At 39.3% G+C, this 24,412-nt stretch overlaps 1 protein-coding gene across 5 annotated transcripts in view; it reads left to right on the forward strand.

The window, feature by feature from the left end:
* DSP (desmoplakin) overlaps positions 1–18,955 on the forward strand; it is a 64,229-nt gene extending 45,274 nt beyond the window's left edge. For 3 of the 5 annotated variants that reach the window (XM_056521114.1, XM_056521116.1, XM_056521115.1), the window contains exons 15-24: positions 4–239; positions 1,320–1,486; positions 2,575–2,713; positions 3,948–4,141; positions 5,192–5,354; positions 5,748–5,831; positions 6,663–6,770; positions 7,099–7,197; positions 11,261–13,555; positions 14,627–18,955. In XM_056521114.1, the coding sequence (XP_056377089.1) occupies positions 4–239; positions 1,320–1,486; positions 2,575–2,713; positions 3,948–4,141; positions 5,192–5,354; positions 5,748–5,831; positions 6,663–6,770; positions 7,099–7,197; positions 11,261–13,555; positions 14,627–17,791 (6,650 nt within the window). In that variant the 3' untranslated portion in view covers positions 17,792–18,955. The remainder of the gene's footprint in view (positions 1–3; positions 240–1,319; positions 1,487–2,574; positions 2,714–3,947; positions 4,142–5,191; positions 5,355–5,747; positions 5,832–6,662; positions 6,771–7,098; positions 7,198–11,260; positions 13,556–14,626) is intronic. The other 2 variants (XM_056521117.1, XM_056521118.1) reach the window with 2 other exon arrangements.
* Positions 18,956–24,412: the final 5,457 nt, after the last annotated feature.

A 24,412-nucleotide genomic window follows, 5' to 3' on the forward strand; every position in this document is an offset into this window, starting at 1 on the left:
CAGGTGAAAGAGTCGAAGTTGTTACGGCAACTACTGCCTCAAATGTGAAAGGAGGCAGCAATATTTCTACTACTGTAGTAGACAATGACAGGCTGAAACAGGAGAACTGGCTGCTGTTAGAGCTACAAAAGATTCGCCAGCAACTGGAGATCCACGAGTCCAGGCTCCTGCAAAGGAACATCTATAATGTTGATCAAGAGACATTCAGAGATTTCTCATACAGAATAAATGATATAGAGGTATGTCAATGTGAAATCTCATGAACTATACAAAGGTCTAAAGAAAATAGAGGGACAGGTCCTCTTTAACCTCTTAAGGACACAGGGTTATTCCGTTTTATGCACTTTAGTTTTTTCCTCATCACCTTCTAAAAATCATAACGCTTTCAATTTTCCACCTACAAACCCATATGATGGCTTTTTTTTTGCACCACCAATTGTACTTTATAATGACATCAATCATTTTTCCATATACAGGGATGTATGAGGGCTAATTTTTTGCACCATGATCTGAAGTTTTTAGCGGTACCGTTGTTGTCTTGATGGGACTTTTTGATCGCTTTTTATTGGGTATACAGAGTGACCAAAAATACGCAATTTTTGACTTTTGAATTTTTTTTACATGTACGCCATTGACTGTGTGGTTTAATTAACGTTATATTTTTAGAGTTCGGACATTTACGCATGCGGCGATATCACATATGTTTATTTTTATAATGGTTACATATTTTTTACATGGAATTTGGGAAAAGGGAGGTGATTCAAACTTTTAATATGGGTGTTAATGGGTGTTTTTTTAAAACTTTTTACTCAACATTTTTTTTTTTAGGAGGAATCAGTAGAACCACATTGATCTGTGTGCTCTGCGCTCGATTGATAAAGCCTGGTCCTGCCAGCCGTTATCATTGTCAGAGCCGCAGCAGCCACAAGACATGAGGTAAGCCCTCTGGCTACCTCAGCAATGTCCCTTTAGACAGCGCTGTCAACTTTGACAGCGGCGATCTAAAGGGTTAATAGCCGGCCAGCCCCCGGCTATTAACACCGGCCCTCAGCTACATGAATCAGCTGGGGGCTGGCCGGTATGGCGTGGGCTCGAGTCGGGAGCCCGCGCCATACACTGTTTGCTGTTTCAGGACAAACCGGCACGTCCTTAGACGGCAACCGGTTAATATATGTGGATATATTATTTATATGCAAAAAGAAATGGAAAGTTAAAGTGGTATTTTCAGGATTATTGTGTAGTCTGAAGAGTTGGCATTTTTATAGTGTTACAGTCTGGTGTATATGTGACTATAATGCCTTTCTTCTTGTCTTTGACAGTCTTTGAGGGGAGAAGGACAAAACATATCAGCACAAATAAGCAAGATAAAAGAGATGATCCTGAACTTAAAGGACTCTGATAAGTCCTCATATCTGCAGTCTGAGCTGAATTCGCTATTAAGGAAAATGGAAAATATTCATGGGTTTTCTGCGGACCACTTAGAAAGGTAAAATACAATATTTTTGTATTTCAGTTAAAACTCAATGAACATAATCTTTATAATATCACTAAAATACATACTCACATATAGCTTCAAATTATGTTCTATTAGCAGTTTCAGTAATCTGCATTCCTATATAGAACTAGATAGTATTATTTTAAAAAGCAGCACACCAGCTTTACCCACTTTTGCCTAAAAAGGTCACGATTAAAAGAACCCATAGTTAAATATACTAGCTTTCTCTAAAATTCATGAATAATGTAAAAGAAGATTCTAGTAAAATGATGGTCTGTGAATTCTGTGAAACATTTAGGCCCCTGACAGATTATTGGAAATTGTTTGAATAGTTCAGAATTTGAGCCCCCATAGCATGTCCACATGGGGTAGTTCACAGCATCTCTTAACACAAAAACTGATGAAACAATGGGTAGTGGTTTTTAATTTCTGATAATTCAGCACTTAGGTGGTCCCAAGGATGCCAGATTATTAGGATTTTCATATAACAATAATCATATGCACATACAGTATATGATAATTAAAGGAAAATACAGGTTAATAGTGTAGGTGATGCTGTTTAAAATGCATTTTAACTGGAAAAAATCAATTACGCCGTTCATAAGCAATTTTAATAAATCAAAAAATGCTAATGTAATTTTCTAAACAATTGAGGGGGTCTCCAGCCTTTTGAGCAAGGATTCTCCTTACAGCATCCCACGTGAGAGTGAAGATGGGATGCATATTTATAAAGGGGGAGGTGACATTGGGCAGGAGAAGCATTGCTCAGAAGCCTGAAGACCGCCTCCATTGCTCAGAAAATAAAATTAGCATATAGAGAAAAATACTGATTGCTCAACAATGGTACAACTGATTTTTTTCCAGGTCATATGCATTTTAAACAGCATTATACTACTGTATATTCAGGTTAGTGCTGGTGATTCTGCTGTCAGTTTCCCTTTAAACTTTTAAAAAGGGTCTCCTAGTTAACCTTACTTTGTATTAAATTTTAATCCAGGAAATTAGTGGGTAGTCTTTGTTCTTTACAAAGTTTTTCTTTTTTATATGTCTGCTTATTATTTTCATTCTGTTACCTTTAGACTCCAGTCATTGAGAATCTTACTTCAGAGCATTCTTCAGATCGAAGATTTGATAAAGGTTTATGAAGCTAGACTGACGGAAGAAGAAACCATTTCACTTGATCCAGCAAAAGTTGAAGCATATAGAAATGCATTAAAGGTAAGGCAAGTGACAAAAACCACACTAAAATATCCCTTAAATGGGCACTGTCAGATACAAAAACTTTTAATATGTTGTAAAGCATGCAAAACTATTAGGTTTTGCACTTGCTTTCATTAGAAATTTTTCAGTTTTTCAGTCAAACAACTGCCCCCCTGCCTGATTGGACACATACTAGTCCTGCTATGTCCTTGCGTCAACACCTACGTCATGGACACACTTCCTTGATTGACAGCTGTGAGCGCAGGAAAAATCCTCCCAGTGTCAGCTTGTGTCCCACTACTGTCAGTGAGGACAAGCTGGGAGTTTAGTTTTGCTAATGCTAGGGGAGATGTGAGCAGACAGCATACTGAGGGAGGGGGCGGAGACCTGCACAGTGAGGCCACGCCCCCTCCCTTTGAGAGGAATTCAGACTAGTGAGCTAAATTAAAAGTGTAATAAAAAAATAAATATAGGTGCTAGACACATAAAAATTAGATGTACATGGTCAGAATTAGGTACTGAGTGATATATAAAAAAATTGTTGGATCTGACGGGTACGCTTTAAATAAAAACACACCTATTTAAGAAGACCCCCTTACTCAGACCAGATTTACAGTGACTTATTTTCAGTCTGCCATTTTTTTTTTTTTTTTTTGCCTAGAGGACATTTTCTCTGCGAATATCACCCCTGCAGAAGACCACTTTTCAATGCAATTGTGTGGTCTTCTCAAAGAGGTTTCACTGTATTATATATAGATGTCTGCCATTAATAAAAACAATGATCTGGAGATATAGGGTGAGATTTATCAAACAGTGCGAGAGAAAAAGTGGAGTGATTTTCCCACAGCAACCAATCACAGATCGGCTAACAAGCTGTGGTAAAGTGAAACCTGAACTGTGATTGGTTGTAGCTGGAAAATCACTCAACTTTTTCTCTCACACAGTTTGATGAATCTGGGCCATAATCTTTATACATTTTTGTATCTACTTAGTTATCATGGTGTCCAAAAAGTCAGACACTTTACACTTATAATCAAAAAGTTTTGAATTTGTTTGCGTTTAGCCTACTGAGTGCCTTTTCTCCGAATCAGGCTGGTATTGACAGTTCATGTTGTTCAGGTTGTTTTATGACCTTTTAATGTATGGTTGCAGCATTGTGTAGAAGACCAAGCCTAACACTATACTTGTGTCTGTTTGTAATATTATACAGTCTTATTGACTATGATCAATATTAACTATTATCACATTTTAGAAAATGAAAGCTGAGCTAGAACAGAAGAAATCACAACTTATATCTCTGGATACGGATCTGAAGAAGACACTGCAGATAAATGACCGCGCTGTCCAGGATTACCCCTATTGTGATGTAGACCTCTCCAAATTCTCTGACAAAGCCAAGCAACTCACTGAGCGCTGGCACAGGATAGAAAAAGAAATTGATGACAGGTAAATGTGTTGCACATTTTCCTAGATACATCCTTAGTAAACAAACTGAGAGAATAATCTGAGAGCAGTAGCCGATACAATGTGTTTTGGTTGAGGGTGACAACTTTAATATTCATTGAATAATGCCATAGCACCAAGGTGACCTGCTAGTGGGTAAACTGCAAGTGCCCCTTAAAAAATTTCCTTTTTATGCTTTGCACTGTAATTGATGTTGACTTCCATTACTGTATTTAAATAGATGTTCTTAGCATACCATTATCAAATAGTGTGCACCATCCCACCACAGTAAGGTGATCTCATCAGGATGGACCCTACACTATAGATATGCCTCTCCTTGGATAGCACTAAGCCTACAAATGCTCTGCTTGTAGGATCCAACTACTCCCTGCTTGAAACCAACTTGGAGTGGGCAGAGTGCACAACCAATATATTGGCAGACACTCTCTTCCCACATGCAAAACAAAGAATTGGGGAGCACATCAAAAACAACAGCTATAAATTGGTATTTTTGTGTTTGCATTTGTATAGCAGCCATTCCAGTAGTCACATATGTATTTATGGCGAATGTTTTGGATGTGCTGACCATTTTTTTGTTTTTGTTGATGATGTGATACTGTTGTACTCTACTATATTGCATTGTTATACCATTGTACACATACAGTCTAGGCATCCATGGGCGCATAGAATAGGGGTTGGTAAACCATTGTTTCAATGGTTTAGCCATTCCTGTGTGAATCATCTCACCGGAACCTCTTGTTTGAGGCTGCTACTGTTCAGTGGAATAACATACCAAGTTTGAGGGAAGCCTTCAAGCTGTGTACTATTATGCTTATGTACCACTTAAAGTGACAGAAACAGACGAGTGTTGTGCCTTACTGGGTGAAGAAAAATTGTTTGTTTGCATGCACTCACTGTCTGAGACACTCCAGTGGAGTAGTATTGTATCCCTCATAGAATAATATGGAGAATAAACATAAGACTGCAATAAGCATACAGCTTATATGCTGGGCAGAAGGCTGTATATGTCTTACCAATTATTCCTTATTTTAGATCTTGGGAGCTTGAGAAGCAAGGAAAACAACTGGGCAATTACAGAGATATGTATCAGTCCCTCAGCAGATGGATCGGTGACACCAAACAGAAGCTAGATGTCTTAGAGTCTGCAAAGCTTTCAGATGCTAATACTGTTACAAGATACCTAAATGACCAAAAGGTGGGTGAAACCACAGGAAAATCAGGAGGAGAGAGAAAAGTTGACTAGTTGCCCATAGCAACCAATCAGATTGCTTCTTTACTTTTTAAAAAGGCCTCTGAAAAATAAAAAGTAATGATTTGTTTCAATGGGCATCTGATAGGAACTTACTAGATATGCTTCATATTCTTGCCAAAATCGAAAAGCCTTGTTTTATAGAATCAACCTCTCTACTTTACTTTATATTGTTCAAAACTATTCAGGAAAAATCTGCCCGATTGTCCCTTATCTGCTTAAAATGATTATTCTATATCTACACCCATTGGCTAATTCTCTTATTGGCTTCTTATACCAAACTATAGAAATTTCACATATTAATAATACTGGAATTTAAAGTTTTCTTTTCCTTCATAGAATATGAATGTGGAAATACAAGGCAAAAGAGAAAAGGTAGAAGAGGTGATGAAGACTGCAGACCAATGTGCATCATCTATTAAGGTAAGGGAAGATCAAAACCACATGACACATAGGACTATAAGAACTCAATGTTCTAATTATTGTATGGCACAAAGGGTTAAAAGGTCATTCTAATATTACAAGTGATACATTTGGCCAAATATCGATTAGAAAATTGGTCCTTGTGTGGCATAGGACAAACTAAGTAAATATCTATATAAAAAATATATATTTATACTTTACTGTTCACGCAAAGACTGTCTCACTTTATTGTGTCGTCTCTATATGACATACCTATCTGCCTAATATGTTCACTAGAATTATATTTACTGTAAGTTTTCTTGTGCTTAGTTTATTGTACTATTATAAAAAATAAAAAATATTGCCCTGCTTTAGTCGCATTTTACCACATATTTTGCAGCAGATTTTTCATATATTTCATCTGCATATGAAAGGGTGTGAGCTTTTCATCATTTTTTGAGCTATTCAGAGGCTTTTGAGCAGCAACTGGGAAAACACAATTGTGCAGAAGGTTTTGCATTGTGCAAAAGTTTGCGCTCATGATAATCCCCCCTCCCATTATTTAAATCAGTCTAATAAAGGTGATATATCTCTATAATAGAAATTGATAAAATGGAAAACTATGTTCACATAGCATAAAATTTGTCCAAATATTTTATTTTATATGTGCGTTTTTGGCTGTAATCTGTAAAAATGCAGCCACTATTCTTTTTGTGAACATAGCATAATGAAAAAAAATCTCAACAAACAATCAAATATAGTATAATGCATCACCATCTAATGGTGTAGAATACATTACAGTATAGAACGGACATTTATAGTAGTAATAATGTTTTTTTCCCTATTATTTAGGATTATGAGCTCCAGCTGGCATCCTACAGTTCTGGACTGGAAACATTACTTAACATTCCAATAAAAAGAACTGTGGTGCAATCCCCAGCAGTTGTTGTTTTGCAAGAGGTTGGTACTGAATTTCTTTTTTACTTATGTCTCTTGTTAGTTCTGTATATCAAGATTTCTTAAATTGGAACCACTACCAGTACGAAGTATCAAGCGATAGAACTTCTATATTGATGCTATTAAGGCAATAGAAAAATGTATAGTTTTGGGGGGAAAAACATGGCAAGTAAATGAAATGTAGTGGTAACAATATGTGAATGCAATATATGCAAATTCTATGAATTCAAGTAATAATATTGTTTTATAATGCATAAAAAAGAAATTGAGTTTGATGCACTAACATCTAAAATAACTACAAATACATTTTTCCCCCCATTTTACTCTTCAGGCCTCTGACATCCAAGCACGCTACATCGAGTTGTTAACTAGAGGAAATGATTTCTACAGACTTTTGCATGAAATGTCAAAGAGCATGGAAGACCTTAAGGTACTTTACCATACAATATAAAAAAGAAAAGAAAAAAGGTGGGGCGCCATATAGGGTAATATAGCTAATTTTTGTCTGATCATCTGATGCAGGAGGAATAAAGTAATTCTTTTTGATGCCTACACTTGGAGTACAAGATACTTATTGCGCTCCTTGAGATACCATAACCTTTTTTCCTGGATTAACCACTTAAGGACCCATGACGCACCGGTACGTCATGAGTCCGCTCCCGTTCTATAACGCGTGGCCCCGCGTCATAGCGGGTCATGCCCGGCACCTAGCAACGGCCGGGACTCATGGTGCCGTGCGCTATTAACCCTTTAGATTTAGATTTCACCATGACGATCCCGAACAACCCCCTGAGCTAACCGGCATTAGTTTAGTTTCACTTTAGATGCGGCGATCAACTTTGAACGCCGTGTCTAAAATGAAACTAAACTAATGGCGCTTAGCTCAGGGGGCTGTTTGGGATCGCCGCGGTGAAATTGCGGCATCCCGAACAGCTGTAGGACACAAGGAGGGTCCCCTTACCTGCCTCCTGGTGTCCGATCACTGACTGACTGCTCAGTGCCTGAGATCCAGGCATGAGCAGTCAAGCGACAGAATAATTGATCAGTGGTTTCCTATCAGAAACCATTGATCAATGTAAAAGATCAATGTGTGCAGTGTTATAGCCCCCTATGGGGGGCTATAACATTGCAAAAAAAATATGAAAAAAGTTAATAAAGATCATTTAACCCCTTCCCTAATAAAAGTTTGAAACCCTTTTCACATAAAAAAAAAAAAAACCAGTGTAAATAAAAATTTCATTAAACATATGTGGTATCGCAGTGTGCGGAAATGTCCGAATTATAAAAATATATAATTGATTTAACCGTACGGTCAATGATGCGCAAAGAAAATTAAAAAGTAGCGTATTTTTTGGTCACTTTTTATATCATGAAAAAAATGAATAAAAAGCGATCAATAAGTCCGATCAATACAAAAAATTACCGATAAAAATTTCAGATTAAGGCGCAAAAAATGAGCCCTCATATCGCCCCATATGCGGAAAAATAAAAAAGTTATAGGGGGTCAGAAGATGACAATTTCTAAACGTATACATTTTCCTGCATGTAGTTATGATTTTTTTCAGAAGTACGACAAAATCAAACCTATATAAGTAGGGTATCATTTCAATCATAGGGACCTACAGAATAAAGATAAGGTGTGATTTATACCAAAAAATGTACTGCACAGAAACTGAAGCCCCCAAATTTACAAAATGGTGTTTTTTCTTCAATTTTGTCATACAATGATTTTTTTTTTCCGTTTCGCTGTAGATTTTTGGGTAAAATGACTGATGTCATTACAATGTAGAATTGGTGGCGCAAAAAATAAAACATCATATGGATCTTTAGTAGGGATCGACCGATATAGTTTTTTTTAGGGCCGATACCGATAATCTGTGGAGGTTAGGGCCGATAGCCGATAACTTATACCGATATTCCGGTATAAGTTATCGGCTATTTATCCCCCCCGCGACACTGCTGCAGATCATTGATTTAAAGCGGGCGCTTTAAATCAATGCACTGCAGTGGCTTTTGCGGTGCCATAGGCCGCCGCTGCTGCTCTCCCCCTACCTTTCAGGGTGGTCCGGGCCATCCATCCTTCCTGTAGTGTCCGGCGGCATTCCGGGTGGAGGGTGAACCGGTCCAGGCTGTCATTCTTCTCCGGGGGTCATCCTCTCCACTCCGGGCAGGCTCCGGCCTAGTACGCTGCATAGACGCTGCTGCGCAGTGACGCCCGTGAGCAGCGACGCACCTGACGTCACGGCGAAGCGGCGTCTATGCAGCTACTAGGCCGGAGCCTGCCCGGAGTGGAGAAGATGACCGCCAGAGAAGAAGGACAGCCCGGACCAGTTCACCCTTCACCCGGAACGCCCCCGAACACTACAGGAACGATGGATGGCCCGGACCACCCCCATTACGGGTAAGTTTAATTTTTTTTATTGACTCGGAGGGTGGGGGAGGGGCCCGACCGGTATAGCGGTATGGGCAAAAGTCCATACCGGTATACCGCCCAGCACTACGGTGGGGGGTGCGACGCGGTGTGGCGGGTCGGGGGGGCTTGCGGTTGTTTTGCTTGTGGGGCCATTATCAGCTTATCGGCAAGGTAATTGCGATACCGATAATGCCCAAAATCGTGATTATCGGCCGATAATATCGGCCATACCGATAATCGGTCGATCCCTAATTTTTAGGTGCAAAATTGAAAGAATTATGATTTTTTTTAAAGGTAAGGAGGAAAGAACGAAAGTGCAAAAATGGAAAAACCCTGGGTCCTTAAGGGGTTAAGTATTTTACCATACAATAACATTTTATTCAACCCATGAACCTGCTTATAAAGGGAAATAGTGCAGGTAACTCTGATTCTAACTGTTTACATTTTGTGGATCGGTGGCACTGTTCCCGAGCTATCACCTAAAATGCAAATATGCAAATTACCTTCTTTGGTGCACTAGCCCCTTTGTGCACACTCATGTCTGCTTAAATGAGCCCTGTGCTACACCCCTTCATAAATATTAAAGGGGTACTCAACTGGTGCCAGAAAGTTAAACAGATTTGTAAATTACTTCTATTAAAAAATCTTAATCCTTCCTGTACTTATTAGCTGCTGAATACTACAGTGGAAATTATTTTCCGTTTGAAACACAGAGCTATCTGCTGACATCATGAGTACAGTGCTCTCTGCTGACATCTCTGTCCATTTTAGGAACTGTCCTGGGTAAAAGGAAATCCCCATAGCAAACATATGCTCTTCTTGACAGTTCATAAAATGGACAGAGATGTCAGCAGAGAGCACTGTGCTCGTGATGTCAGCAGACAGTTCTGTGTTTCAAAAAGAAAATAATTTTCGCTGTAGTATTCAGCAGCTAATAAGTACAGGAAGGATTAAGATTTTTTAATAGAAGTAATTTACAAATCTGTTTAACTTTCTGGCACCAGTTGATTTAAAAAAAAGTTTTTCACCGGTATACCCCTTTAAGTTCTTTTTGTAGAGCACATAGCAAATATGTGCTGTGACCTCACAAGATAGCTGTTGTTGTGGAGCAACAAGTGTAATGAGGCAGCGGCACATGTTCACTGGTCAAACGGGCTGTCTGTGCAAGTGATGTCACCGCACATATTGGCTAGTAATTTTATAGAGGATCACAATGATTAGCTAATTTACAAGTTAACTTGGGAGGGCAGTTTTTTTACATTTCTATGTTGTAATTTCAAAACAGGGTTCCTTAATATCCAAATAAAAATGCATTCACATCTTTGAACATATTTTGAACAGCCAGTGCGCTTTTTTTGTTGTTGCAATTTTCTGATTTTCAGGTGTTGTTAATTCAGACACTGAATTACTCTCCATACAATATTGCTCATTTGGCAGTGTTAGGTTAACTGAGTTACAGACAAAATTAGCATGTGTAGAGAAAGAAAAAATGGAAAGGGGAGAGACAAAAGAGAGCGCACTTGTGCCATTACTCCGGTGGAGGCAATACTAAATAGTACAAAAAGGTTATGCTAACTTGGGGATGTTGCACAAAGAGTACAACATCTATAAGCGCATACACCCGGATTCCGGGCTGAAGTGCCAGGAGCCGCCCGAGGAGGTCCTGTGTCAGAGGGAATCTCTGACCGGTGCTATGAAGCTGAATCTGTCCCGGAGGAGCAGGCAAAAGGTTCCTCGTTGTCGGCGCTCTTGGCTGTAATAGAAGTCCTGATGTGAGGAAGAGGGGGTCCAGACCCTCGTAACGCGTAGTCCGTTCACTTTTGAATGTAATAAAGCGCACCTCGTTTTATTTACTTACCTGTCCGATTCGGTTATTTTTTGTGGGGACGCACCGCCATTGTGCCTTCATATCAGGACTTCTACTACAGCCAAGAGCGCTGACAACGAGGAACCTTTTGCCTGCTCCTCCGGGACAGACAAAATTAGAGCAGCTGAAAATAATTACTGTCCTAATAAAATAACCTGAGTGTGCAAAATAATAATATAAAATTTTAATAATTTTTGTAATTCCTTTTAACAGATGAAAAACACTAGGATTGAACTACTTGAAGAAGAACTGCGACTTGCCAGAGATGCAAATTCAGATAGTTCCCAGAAAAACAAATTTCTGGATCAGAACCTGCAAAAGTTTCAGATGGATTGCTCAGAGTACAAATCAAAACTCCTTCTTCTGGAAGATATGAAGAGGAAGGCAGAAATGGAAGGGTCTTCAGCAAAGCAGAACCTTGAAAAGTGTTATAGTCAGATAACTGAGTTCAATGAAAAGATTACCAGACTCACCTATGAGATTGATGATGAGAAAAGGAGGAGAAAAGCACTGGAGGACAGATGTGAACTCCAGAAGAATGAATTTGACCAAATTCAGCAAAAGAGGCAAAATGAACTAGAAGGTATCAACCGCCACAAAATTGATACTGACAAGACTATTAAGGAGAAGGAATATGAGATAGAGAGGCTCAGAGTTCTTCTGCAGGACGAGGCCCAGAGGAAGAGGGACTATGAGAATGAGCTGTCAAAGGTAAGGAAGCAGTATAGTGACGAAATCAGTAGTTTGAGGAACAAGTATGAATCTGAAATAAACATAACGAAGACCACAATACAGCAAATAACCGTTCAGAAGGAAGAAGACACATATGAATTAAGAGCCCAACTTGAGAAAGTAGCAAGAGAGAATAGAGATCTTACCCAAGAAATTACTCGTCTCAATGAAACCATTGTCCAAACAAATGATCAGCGAAGAAGGGCAGAAGATGATGCTCTTCAGCAGAGAGCCTCAGGGTCTGAGATTACTCAGAGAAAGCAACAACTAGAGAAGGAATTACAAAGAGTTATTAGCAGTCACTCAGAAGAAATTGCAAGATATAAGATATCACTGGAAGAAGCCAGCAGAACAATGCAGGAAAGAAACAGTGAGATTGAAAAGTTGAAGTACCAACTTCAGGAGGAGGCTGCGCGCCAGAGACAATATGAAAACGAGCTTGTAAAGGTAAGAAACAATTATGACGATCAGCTTATAAGTTTAAGAAACAAGTATGAGACAGAAATTAATATAACAAAAACCACCATCCACGAACTAAGTATTGAAAAGGAAGACAACATCACTGGATTAAATCAACAGATAGATAATCTAACAAGAGAGAAACGAGACTTGATGGCAGAGGTGAACAGACTAAAGACCTCTTTGACACAAATGACAAATAATCTAAAAAAAACAGAGGATGATGTTCACCAGCAGAAGTCATTCACATCAGAGCTCACTCAAAGGAAGCAACAACTCGAGATTGAACTGAGGCAGCTTACCATGCAAAAATCTGAGGAGGAGCAAAGAAATAAAAAATCCCTAGAAGATGCTGCCAAAACAATTCAGGAACGCAATAAGGAGATTGAGAGACTGAAAAAAGTTATTGATATTGAAACAGAGCAAAGGAAAAAACTTGAAGATGAGCATGTCAAAGTACAAAGGACACAATTTGACCTACAGAAAGCCAACAACTCAGCCACGGAGACCATAAGCAAATTAAGGATCCAGGAGCAAGAATTAATAAGACTTAAATCAGACTATGAAAAACTGTTGCTTGAAAAACAAGGGAGAGAAACAGAAATAAGTAGACTTCAAATTAATCTTAAAGAATTACAGACACAAAAAAATAAACTCGAGGAAGAGCTGAACAGGCAAAAAAGAATTTCTACAGATGAACATGCAAAAAATAAAAAGTTGGAAGAAGAGATAGAGGCTCTTAGAAGAGCTAATAGTGAACAGTTGAAAAAGATCACAACTCTTACACAACAAGTAGAACAAATTACAATCATCAAAAGGCAAACAGAAGAAGACTTAAGGCAACAGAGAGAGTCTTTAGATGGTCAGCTAAGAGACCAACAGAGAAACATTGATGAGCTGAGTAAACTTGTAGCTGAAGTGGAAAGCCTGCGCCGCCAGTTACATGTAGAGCAAGAAAACTTAAGGCAGGCTCATATAAGAAATGAGCACCTGCAGAAAACCATTGAAGAGAGAAACAGAAGCCTAAATGAGAGTAAGATAGAGATAGAAAGACTGCAGTCAATAACAGAAAATCTGACTAAAGAGCACCTGAGGCTGGAAGAAGAGCTCCGTTATATTAGACTGGAGTATGAGGAAATTAAGAAGTGTAAAAATGAAGTAGATGGTGAAAAAAGTGCAACTATTACAGAGCTAAAGAACCAGCTGCAAATCAGCAACAAGCGATCTTTGGAGCTACAGGGCCTAATAAATGAATTGCAGAAAGAGAGGCAAAATTTGAGACAGGAAATTGAAAAATTCCAAAAGCAAGCACTAGAGGTATTCACATAAATTTCATTTAATGTGTTTTCTGTCCCCTAATTTAATCATTTAGTGACCTAACATATGTAATTAACTTCTAATAACACTTTATAATTTAATTTCTAACAGCTGGAATAGGAGGATTTCTTACTTTAGGCACCTTGGGGACACCTAACTTTAGGGCATCAATCTATTTTGAAAACCTCATACTCTAAGTCCAATTTAAATAGCTCTACCAGGATGAACTCATATTATATATATTTGGTATATATTGCTATGAGTACCAAATATGTAGTTAAAGCCCACAGAAATATCATATATATATATATATATATATATATATATATATAATATTTAATGCAGGGTTATATTTACATACATTGAACACTTATTGTATTATTCTTGTTATATATATTAGCTTTATAGCTGGCATGCCTAAGTATCTGTGTATTTATTATATTACATATATAAAGCAGAACATATACATGAAAATTGTATTTTAGTAAACAATATGTGCACTTATTTAATCTACAATATTCTAGCAGCTAATAAGTTTTGTGTAACTTCTAATATGACAAAATCTATAAACTGAAAGTCTTATTAAACGTTTATCTTTGTGTATGTTGTGATTTGATTTAATAATTCTTCACTAACTTTGTGTTCATGTTCTAATCATATGTATTACCTATCTCAGATGTCAGTGAATCAGAGTCTGTTCTTATTAAATTTTATCTTTCAGTTTCGTGAACTTTTTTTGTTATCTCGTTTTGTGAATTTTTCAGTTTTAGACAAATTTTAAACAAACTCACCAAAAACATAATCTACGGTAGCCTGCAATGACCAAATGTAGCCATGTTCTTATTCTATAATTACGTTAATGCAGTGCATTTAAGAATTTTAAACATTTCACATCATGTGGTTTGGAAATGTAGTGAAGTATATAGTTTCTACTTCATTATATATTTCATTATCATAGCTAAATTAAAACCTAAACTGGTAGTGTTTTATATATGAGTAAATTGTTGAGCATAAAGTAGGCAGATTACGGAAATAAACAATCTTTTCTTTGTATTTTTATCTTTGTTGTAGGCCACTAGTAAGATACAGGAATCTAGTATGAAATGCTCTGAAATAGTTCAAGAAAAAGAAAGCCTTATAATGAAAATGAAACTTTTAGAACAAGACAGAACAAGGTTGCAACGTCTTGAGGAAGAACTAAGCCGGGCAAAGGCTGCATTAGATGCAGAAACACGGAGTAAGCAACGTCTTGAAGAGGAGAAACAGCAAATACGAAATGACCTGAATCAGTGGAGAACACAATACACCCGTAAGGAGGAAGATGTGAAGAGAATCGAAAGTGATTGGGAGAGAAGCGAAAGAGAAAAAGTTTCATACAAAACTGAAATTGAAAGATTGCAGGCAGAGATTAGGTCTATTGAAGAGCGATATAAGCGGAAAATAGAAGAGACACAAAGAATGACTCAGGTGGATTTCGAAAATCAAAGAATTGTTCTTGAAAGGGAACTGGACAATCTTAGGAGGCGACCTGTATCATCAAGTAAGCAGATTCAAACTGATGAAGACATGTCAATTGATGTTTCCAAGTTTGTCTTCGATGGTCTGAGGAAAAAAGTTACAGCACAACAACTCCTAGAATGCCAAATAATAACAAAGGCTACTTATGAAAAATTAATAAAGGGCCAGAGAACACTGGAAGAAGTTTCAGCTGAAATTGAACCATTCTTGAAAGGTGCCGGTGCAATTGCCGGAATATCTGTAACACCTAAAGAGAAATATTCATTTGTGGAAGCAAAGAGAAAGAAACTTATCTCACCTGAGAGCACAGTCATGCTTTTAGAGGCTCAAGCTGCAACAGGAGGAATAATCGACATACAAAGGAATGAAAAGATATCAGTAGACAATGCGGTAGCTAGAGACCTCATCGATTTCCAAGACAGAGAGGCCATTTATACTGCAGAAAAAGCAGTCACTGGCTTTAAAGATCCTTTCTCAGGAAAGATCGTATCCCTTGCAGAGGCTATCAAGAAAAATTTGATCAGTCGAGAAGTTGGTTTACGACTTTTAGAAGCTCAAGTCGCTGCAGGAGGAATAGTTGACCCAGTGAACAGTGTCTTTGTGCCTATTGATGTCGCATTATCACGTGGCTTGATTGACCGTGATTTACAGAGATCTCTCAATGACCCCAGTGACAATGGAAAGTATTACCTAGAACCAGTCACTAAGAAGAATGTCAGTTATGCACAGCTTAGGCAGAAATGCAGAGTTGAACCTCATACTGGACTACTTTTGCTTCCAGTAATGAAGAAGAGCCTTTCATTCCAAGGTATTAGACAACAAGTACCCTTGACAGAGTTAGTAGAGTCGGGAATTATTCGATCTTCTACAGTAGATCAACTAGAATCTGGGCAAATTTCTGTTGAAGAAGTCAGTGAAAGAATTAAAGATTTTTTGCAGGGATCCAGTTGTATAGCTGGTATCTACAATGAGGCTACAAAAGAAAAACTAGGAATCTATGATGCAATGAAGAAAGGATTGCTTAGACCAGGAACCACACTGGAACTACTGGAAGCACAAGCAGCAACAGGGTTCATAGTGGATCCAGTAAATAATCTAAGACTTACAGTCGAAGAAGCTTATAGAAGAGGACTGGTTGGAATTGAATTTAAAGAAAAATTACTGTCTGCAGAAAGAGCTGTAACTGGTTACAAAGACCCAGAAACTGGAAACATAATTTCCCTATTCCAAGCTATGAACAAGGAGCTTATTGAAAAAGGACATGGTATCCGCTTGCTGGAAGCACAGATTGCTACGGGTGGAATAATAGATCCAAAAGCAAGTCATCGTTTACCAGTTGATGTTGCATATAAACGTGGCTATTTTAATAAAGAATTGAATGACATCCTTTTAGATCCTACTGATGACACCAAAGGCTTTTTTGATCCCAACACAGAAGAAAATCTGACATATTTGCAACTAAAAGAAAGGTGCATTGTCGATGAGAAAACCAACCTTTGTCTACTGCCTTTGAAGGAAAAGAAAAAGCTGGTCCAGGCATCCCAAAAGAAAACATCTAGGAAACGTAGAGTGGTAATCGTTGACCCAGATACCAACAGGGAAATGACTGTACAAGAAGCTTATAGCAAGGGTCTTATTGATTATGACACCTACCTTGAGCTTTCAGAGCAAGAGTGTGAGTGGGAAGAAATAACTACTACAGGTTCAGATGGTTCAACCAGGGTTGTGCTTGTTGACCGCAAGACAGGGAACCAGTATGATGTCCAAGAAGCTATAGACTTAAGCATAATCAGCAAAAGTAACTTTGAACAATACCGCGCTGGTACTTTAAGCCTTACTCAATTTGCAGACATGATCTCCAATAAGAATCTCAGTGATGATGTAATAACTACTTCAAGGCAAGATTCTCTCTCATCTCCCAGGTTTCGAACAAGCTCTTGGTCTAAAAGTGGCTCATATTCAGACTCCTTAGAAGAAACCAGTCCTATTGCAGCTATATTTGATACTGAAAACTTGGAAAAAATCTCCATCTCAGAGGGCATCAAGCGTGGTATTGTTGATACAATTACTGGACAGCGTTTACTTGAAGCACAGGCATGCACAGGAGGCATTATCAACCCAACTTCTGGTCAAAGAATTCCCCTGCAAGATGCTGTCAACCAAGGAATAATAGATAATGATATGTCAGCCAGGCTGAAGCAAGCTCAGAAAGCATATTCTGGTTTTGATGGAGTTAGGGGGCAGAAAAAATTATCTGCTGCTGAAGCCATGAAGGTAAACTGGTTGCCATATGAGGCTGGACAACGTTTTCTTGAGTTTCAGTATCTAACAGGGGGCCTTATCGATCCAGAAACACAATCCAGAATTACAACAGAAGAAGCTATACGGAAAGGTATAATCGATGGTCGTGCTGCACAAAAACTGCGAGATGTCAACAATTATCCCAAAATTCTGACCTGTCCAAAAACTAAACTGAAAATCTCCTACAAAGAAGCAGTTGATCGTTCAATGGTTGAAGATGTAACTAGCCTGAGAATGCTGGAAGCAGCTTCTGTATCTTCTAAAGGCATAAGTAGCCCATACAACGTGTCTTCAGCACCCGGATCCCGTTCAGGATCTCGTTCAGGTTCACGCAGTGGATCCCGACGAGGAAGTTTTGACGCTTCTGCATCATCGTACAGCTATTCTTTCCAGTCTGTTAGTTCTTTTGGAAACTAATTGGTAATGGGTTTGACTATCTAATGGGGTACACTATCTTTGTTTATGTCTTCAAAGATAACATTTTAAACTTGCTTTATATTTCATTGAAAATGTTATAAAATGTGCACTGACAAACAAATTTTTAATCTTTTTGTTATGAGGGGCATGCTAATTTGTGACATGCTCTTTATTTTGAAAATGGTTAAAGAAAATGTTTTATGTATTTAGCGATGTGTATGGGGATACACATTTTTGTAATGTAGTTTACATTTGCTATGCCTCTTTCTACAAATTCTTATCCAGTTAAGACAAGAGTTGGTGAATGCTTCCTAGCTATTTCTGTATTCTTTATTTTTTGCATTTTGAGTTGAATTTAAAGTTCTAAAAGCACCAAAATGGTAAAGGTTCTAGTCTTAGATTTTTATATAGATTCACTTCCCAGCACTAACACAGCTCATTTTATGCCATACCTGCAAACAACTGTTCGGTTTACAGGAGTTAGCCTTTTTATATATAACTCTGCTTGTTTGTTATATTGGCTGGCAATAAAGTTTCAAACATTTCAACTGTTTCAGTTTTTTATGTTGCATTTCTATGATGTTTAGCTGGATGTTTGATAAAAACACCATTGCTACTTCTATGCACATACTTAATACCCAATAATCTGGGCCCCAGTTTTTTTTAAATACTTACATTTATGACAATTTTAGTATCAACCCGTACATTAAAAAAAAAAAAATTGCCAATTTTGTTTTCAATATCACAGAATCATCATGGGCAAATAGTCTATAGTCAGTCCCACCTGTATTGTAAGAGTATGGAGAATTTAGTTTCATCGTATCTGCCTTCTTCTTTTAAATGAATTGCTCCATATTGTAGGGACTAATATGGGTAATGTATACACATTATTAGAACTGGTATAAATGAAATGCCCCTGGGTATAAGTGGAGATTCCCTTAAAAGTGTGCTACATGGTGTCAGAAATGTTTGGTATATCAATACACTGGTGCAACCAATATTTTACTCTAAGAGAAAAACTGCATGCCGATAATATGGCCAGTTAACAAACACATGGACTTACTTCTGTGGACCGCAGTGTTGTTTTCTATGACTTTTAATAACATTATTTTCTAAAATTCTGTGCTCTCACAGCCAATGATGATTTTGTTTTGGTGAAATAAAATAAAAATAAAAAAAATTATAAAATGCTGTTATTTTATTTTTGGGAGTTTAGTCTAAAAATGCTCCCCCCCCCCCCCCCCCCTCTAAATTGTGTTTTCATAGAAACATTATACAGGGTCAGCCATTTATATGGATACACCATAAAATGGGAATGGCTGGTGATATTAACTTCCTGTTTGTGGCACATTAGTATATGTGAGGGAGGAAACTTTTCAAGATGGGTGGTGACCATGGCGGCTATTTTGAAGTCGGCCATTTTGAATCAACTTTTGTTTTTCCAATAGGAAGAGGGTCATGTGACACATCAAACTTATTGGGAATTTCATAAGAAAAACAATGATGTGCTTGGTTTTAAAGCAACTTTATTCTTTCATGAGTTATTTACAAGTTTCTGACCACTTATAAAATGTGTTCAATGTGCTGCCCATTGTGTTGGATTGTCAATGCAACCCTCTTCTCCCACTCTTCACACACTGGTAGCAACACCGCAGGAGAAATGCTAGAACAGGCTTCCAGTATCCGTAGTTTCAGGTGCTGCACTTCTCGTATCTTCACAGCATAGACAATTGCCTTCAGATTAACCCAAAGATAAAAATCTAAGGGGGTCAGATGGGGAGACCTTGGGGGCAATTCAACTGGCCCACGATGACCAATCAGCTTTCCAGGAAACTGTTCATCTAGGAATGCTCGGACCTGACGCCCATAATGTGGTGGTGCACCATCTTGCTGGAAAAACTCAGGGAACTTGCCAGCTTCAGTGCATAAAGAGGGAAACACATCATCATGAAGCAATTTCTCATATCCAGTGGCCTTGAGGTTTCCATTGAAGAAGAATGGCCCGACAATCTTTGCACCTGTTAGGATTCGGCTAGCTGGATGTGGATCCTCTGTGTCAGCGAGGGATTGGCGTGGACCGTGTCGGTGGACCGGTTCTAGGGTTGCTACTGGTTTTCACCAGAGCCCGCCGCAAAGCAGGATGGTCTTGCTGCGGCGGTAGCAACCAGGTCGTATCCACCGGCAACGGCTAAACCTCGCTGAATGCTGAGATGGCGTGGGACAGAAGGACTAGGCAGAGGCAAGGTCAGACGTAGCAGAAGGTCGGGGCAGGCGGCAAGGTTCGTAGTCAATGAGGATAGCAGGAGATCTGGAACACAGGTTTTGGACAACACTAAACGCTTTCACTGGCACAAGGCAACAAGATTCGGCAAGGAAGTGCAGGGGAAGTGAGGTAATATGGACAGGGAGCAAGTGGAAGCTAATTAGGCTGATTGGACCAGGCACCAATCACTGGTGCACTGGCCCTTTAAATCTTAGAGAGCTGGCGCGCGCGCGCGCCCTAATGAGCGGAGCCGCCCGCGCCAGGACGTGACAGCCGGGGACCGGGACAGGTGAGAGACTTGGGATGCAATTCGCAAGCGGGTGCGTCCCGCTATGCGAATCGCATCCCCGCCGGCAATGTCAGTGCAGCGCTCCCGGTCAGCGGGTCTGACCGGGGCGCTGCAGAGAGAGGAACGCCGCGAGCACTCCGGGGAGAAGCAGGGACCCGGAGCGCTCGGCGTAACAATACCCCATATACCACACCATACCATCAATTTTTGTGTTCCAACAGTCTTGGAGGGATCTATCCAATGTGGGTTAGTGTCAGACCAATGGCTGTATTTTTGTTTGTTAACTTCACCATTCACATAAAAGTTTGCCTCATCACTGAACAAAATCTTCTGCATAAACTGAGGGTCCTGTTCCAATTTTTGTTTTGCCCATTCTGCAGCACCTCAAACTACGGATACTGGAAGCCTGTGCTAGCATTTCTCCTGCGGTGTTGCTATCAGCATGTGAAGAGTGGGAGAAGAGGGTTGCATTGACAATAAAACACAATGGGCAGCACATTGAACCCATTTTATAAGTGGTCAGAAACTTGTAAATAACTCATGAAAGAATAAAGTTTCGTTAAAACCAAGCACATCATTGTTTTTCTTGTGAAATTCCCAATAAGTTTGATGTGTCACATGTCCTGCTTCCTATTGAAAAAACAAAAGTTGAATTCAAAATGGCCGACTTCAAAATGGCCGCCATGGTCACCACCCATCTTGAAGAGTTTCCCTCCTCAAATATACTAATGTGCCACAAACAGGAAGTTAATATCACCAACCATTCCCATTTTATTAAGGTGTATCCATATAAATATTGATCAACCTTTAAGGGGTAACCCCCTCTCGGGGATAGACCCTTACTAGATACCCTCCCCTAAAAAACAACTTTTATTCAATTCGTATAAAATATAATAAACCCTACACACGTTTTAAAATTATCAGCGATGCAGTGCTGTGCTTCAGAGGGGGTATTATTATGACCCCCTACTGTATCCGGTATCACTGGAGCTATGGTACTAAATTATTGTGTATAATTGGTGTGCTTAGTATCTGCAACACCTAACCATGAGCTATCAGTCCTCTTATAATTCAACCTGCCGCTGGTTAAAACTCATTCAGAACCTCCCCGACGTTTCGCGGAAAAATCCGCTTTGTCAAGGGTTGCGAGGCTACCCTTGACAAAGCGGATTTTTCCGCGAAACGTCGGGGAGGTTCTGAATGAGTTTTAACCAGCGGCAGGTTGAATTATAAGAGGACTGATAGCTCATGGTTAGGTGTTGCAGATACTAAGCACACCAATTATACACAATAATTTAGTACCATAGCTCCAGTGATACCGGATACAGTAGGGGGTCATAATAATACCCCCTCTGAAGCACAGCACTGCATCGCTGATAATTTTAAAACGTGTGTAGGGTTTATTATATTTTATACGAATTGAATAAAAGTTGTTTTTTAGGGGAGGGTATCTAGTAAGGGTCTATCCCCGAGAGGGGGTTACCCCTTAAAGGTTGATCAATATACAATTACCCTGAGACCCTCAGGGACATTTTCTTGTTTGTTTTTCACATATCCATATAAATGACCCACCCTGTGCAATGGTGTAAAAACAGAGTCAGAGAGACACAAAATTATGTCCAAATAAGGCATTTCCATATTAATACAGAATCCGAGACAGGAAGATAATTCACCTGTTTATCTAAATGAAATAAGAGGAGGTTTTATCACTACTTTGTAAATGTCCTTCTAGCCACCAAAAATATGAAGAACAGTGTGTGTCAAAAGCAGAGACGCACTCTAAATTTAACATCTAAGATCTTATGAGTAAAGATCAGGTAAGGTATAAAGCAGTATCAATACCGCCAATATAACCAAACATCCTGTTTCATCTCCACTATAAACTTCAAAATCTACTACTCAGTCATACACGTTACAAATCAACATATGTCAAAATCTAAATTCTCAGGAGGATAAATTTCATATAAATATTTTTTTTGTGTCAAATAAAGAGAATCATATCTTAAAGTGTCCCTGTCATTTAGAAAAACTGTTTACATGTCAGACAGACATGCCAAAAGTTTCGACCCAGACTGTTCTCTAACTATCGCTGGGAGAAGCAGGTAGCTGGTCGTCATCTCAGTGCAGTTGCTGGAGATGGCCCCATAGACTTATAATGTGGCCATCTCCTGCAACTAGAGATTCTTTTTCCTTGGCTTGCTCCATGTCAGCAAAGTCATCTGGATTTTCCTACAGGGGCGCCACCAGGTCATTACCTCTAGAAGTGTTCTTAGTATAGGTGGTGGCTGGCCTTAGGGCTCATGAGATGGCAGTTTGTAAGGCCTGGCACAGAGGTATAAAACAGGAGAGTAATCTAGGTATGATTTTAGGTCTGGACTGATGGGGAACTTACATGGTCAAAGACAGGAAAACAGGTGAAAGTGGACAGCAAAGGTTAGTATTCAGAAACAAGCCAAGGTCAGACACAGAGGATACAACATAATACAAGACTGTACCCAAATGAAATCAACAAGGCAAGCCAGGAACATAAAATTGAATAAAAACTCATAAAGAAAAACACCTTAAAGGCCATCTGCGGCCGAAGACAACTTATCCTCTATCCGCAGGGGGGATAAGTGTTTGATCGTGGGGGGTCTAAACGCTGGGACCCCCTGCGATCTCCTAGATGGGGCAACTGCTCTGCTATGCAGGAGGTGTGCCGGCTGCAGCATGATGCCTTGGCCGACATGCCTTCTCCATAAAGTTCTATGGAGGCAGTGTTTGTGCCTCCCCACTTCTCCCATAGAACTGTATGGAGAGGGGGCGTAACTGCCGACTTCTCTAAGTTGATGCTATGCGCATTAGCGCCCTCACTGAGCACTAATGCAGGGGCCCCGTTCAGGAGATCACAGGGGGTCCCAGCGGTCGGACCCCCGCGATCAAGCACTTATTCCCTATCCTGTGAATAGGGGATAAGTTATATAACGCTGCAGTTGTCCTTTAACTGAAACATTAGAGGAGTATAAACTTTATTGCTCGAGTAACTAGGTGACACTGGAAGCTGCTGATACAGGCATTGATTGCCTGGGGAAAGGTTTGTGGGCACACACTGGCCCTTTTAAGAGGCAAAGAACTGCACATGCACAATCTACAGGGAGAGCCAGAAACAACAGGCAAACATGGAGAGGTACACCAGTGTTAGACTAGTGCTAAAAGAGCGCTCTCATGATTCAGTGTTTTTTTACATGCCAACTGCTTAGAGTTTGGATTGTACCCCTCATAGTAACCTGGGGACTAATATATGGCAATGAAAGGTAATTTTGGTTACAAAAACTATGGGGGAGATGTATCAAAACCTGTGCAGAGAAAAAGTTGACCAGAAGTCTCTTTAAAAATAAAAAGTGATCTTTTTTTTTTTTTTTTTTTACATTACACCTCTAATGAAAATTCAGTGTCCTGTGGATCCAGAATAAGTAGATATTATCTACATATCTAAAGTTTTCCTAGAAGGGTGCAAACATTCTTTTTAACTCCTGCTATTATAGCCCCTTAACTACCTGTGCTGTAAATATACGGCGCAGCCGTGCGGCAGGTCTATGAAGCAAGCTCAGGAGCTGAGCTTGCTTCATATCCGGCTAATGCTTGACACTGGTGATCGGGCCGATGCCTGGCATTAACCCTTTAGACGCCACGATCAAAGTTGATTGCGATGTCTGAAATGCTGAAAATACAATCCCGGCATCATCGCGGGGAAATCACAATGTGCCGATCAGCTAAGAGGACGACAGGAGGTCCCTACCTGGCTCCTCACCATCCGATCGATTCTCCAAGGCTCCAGTGTCAGCCTCAGCAGGCTAGAGCAATGCAGTACCCATAACACTGATCAATGCTAGCATTGAACAATGTATGCAATTTAATGATTGCATGTAATAGTCCCATATGGGGAATAGAAAATAGTGTAAAAAAAAATTAATAAATGTAATTTAACCCCTTTCCTAATAAAAGTTTGAATCAACCCCTTTTTCTCCATAAAAAAATATATGTAAACAAAAATAAGTTATTCTGTATCCCGCCAAAAAATTTATAAAAA

Source organism: Hyla sarda, chromosome 5, assembly GCF_029499605.1.
Source record: "Hyla sarda isolate aHylSar1 chromosome 5, aHylSar1.hap1, whole genome shotgun sequence".
Lineage (NCBI taxonomy): Eukaryota > Metazoa > Chordata > Amphibia > Anura > Hylidae > Hyla > Hyla sarda.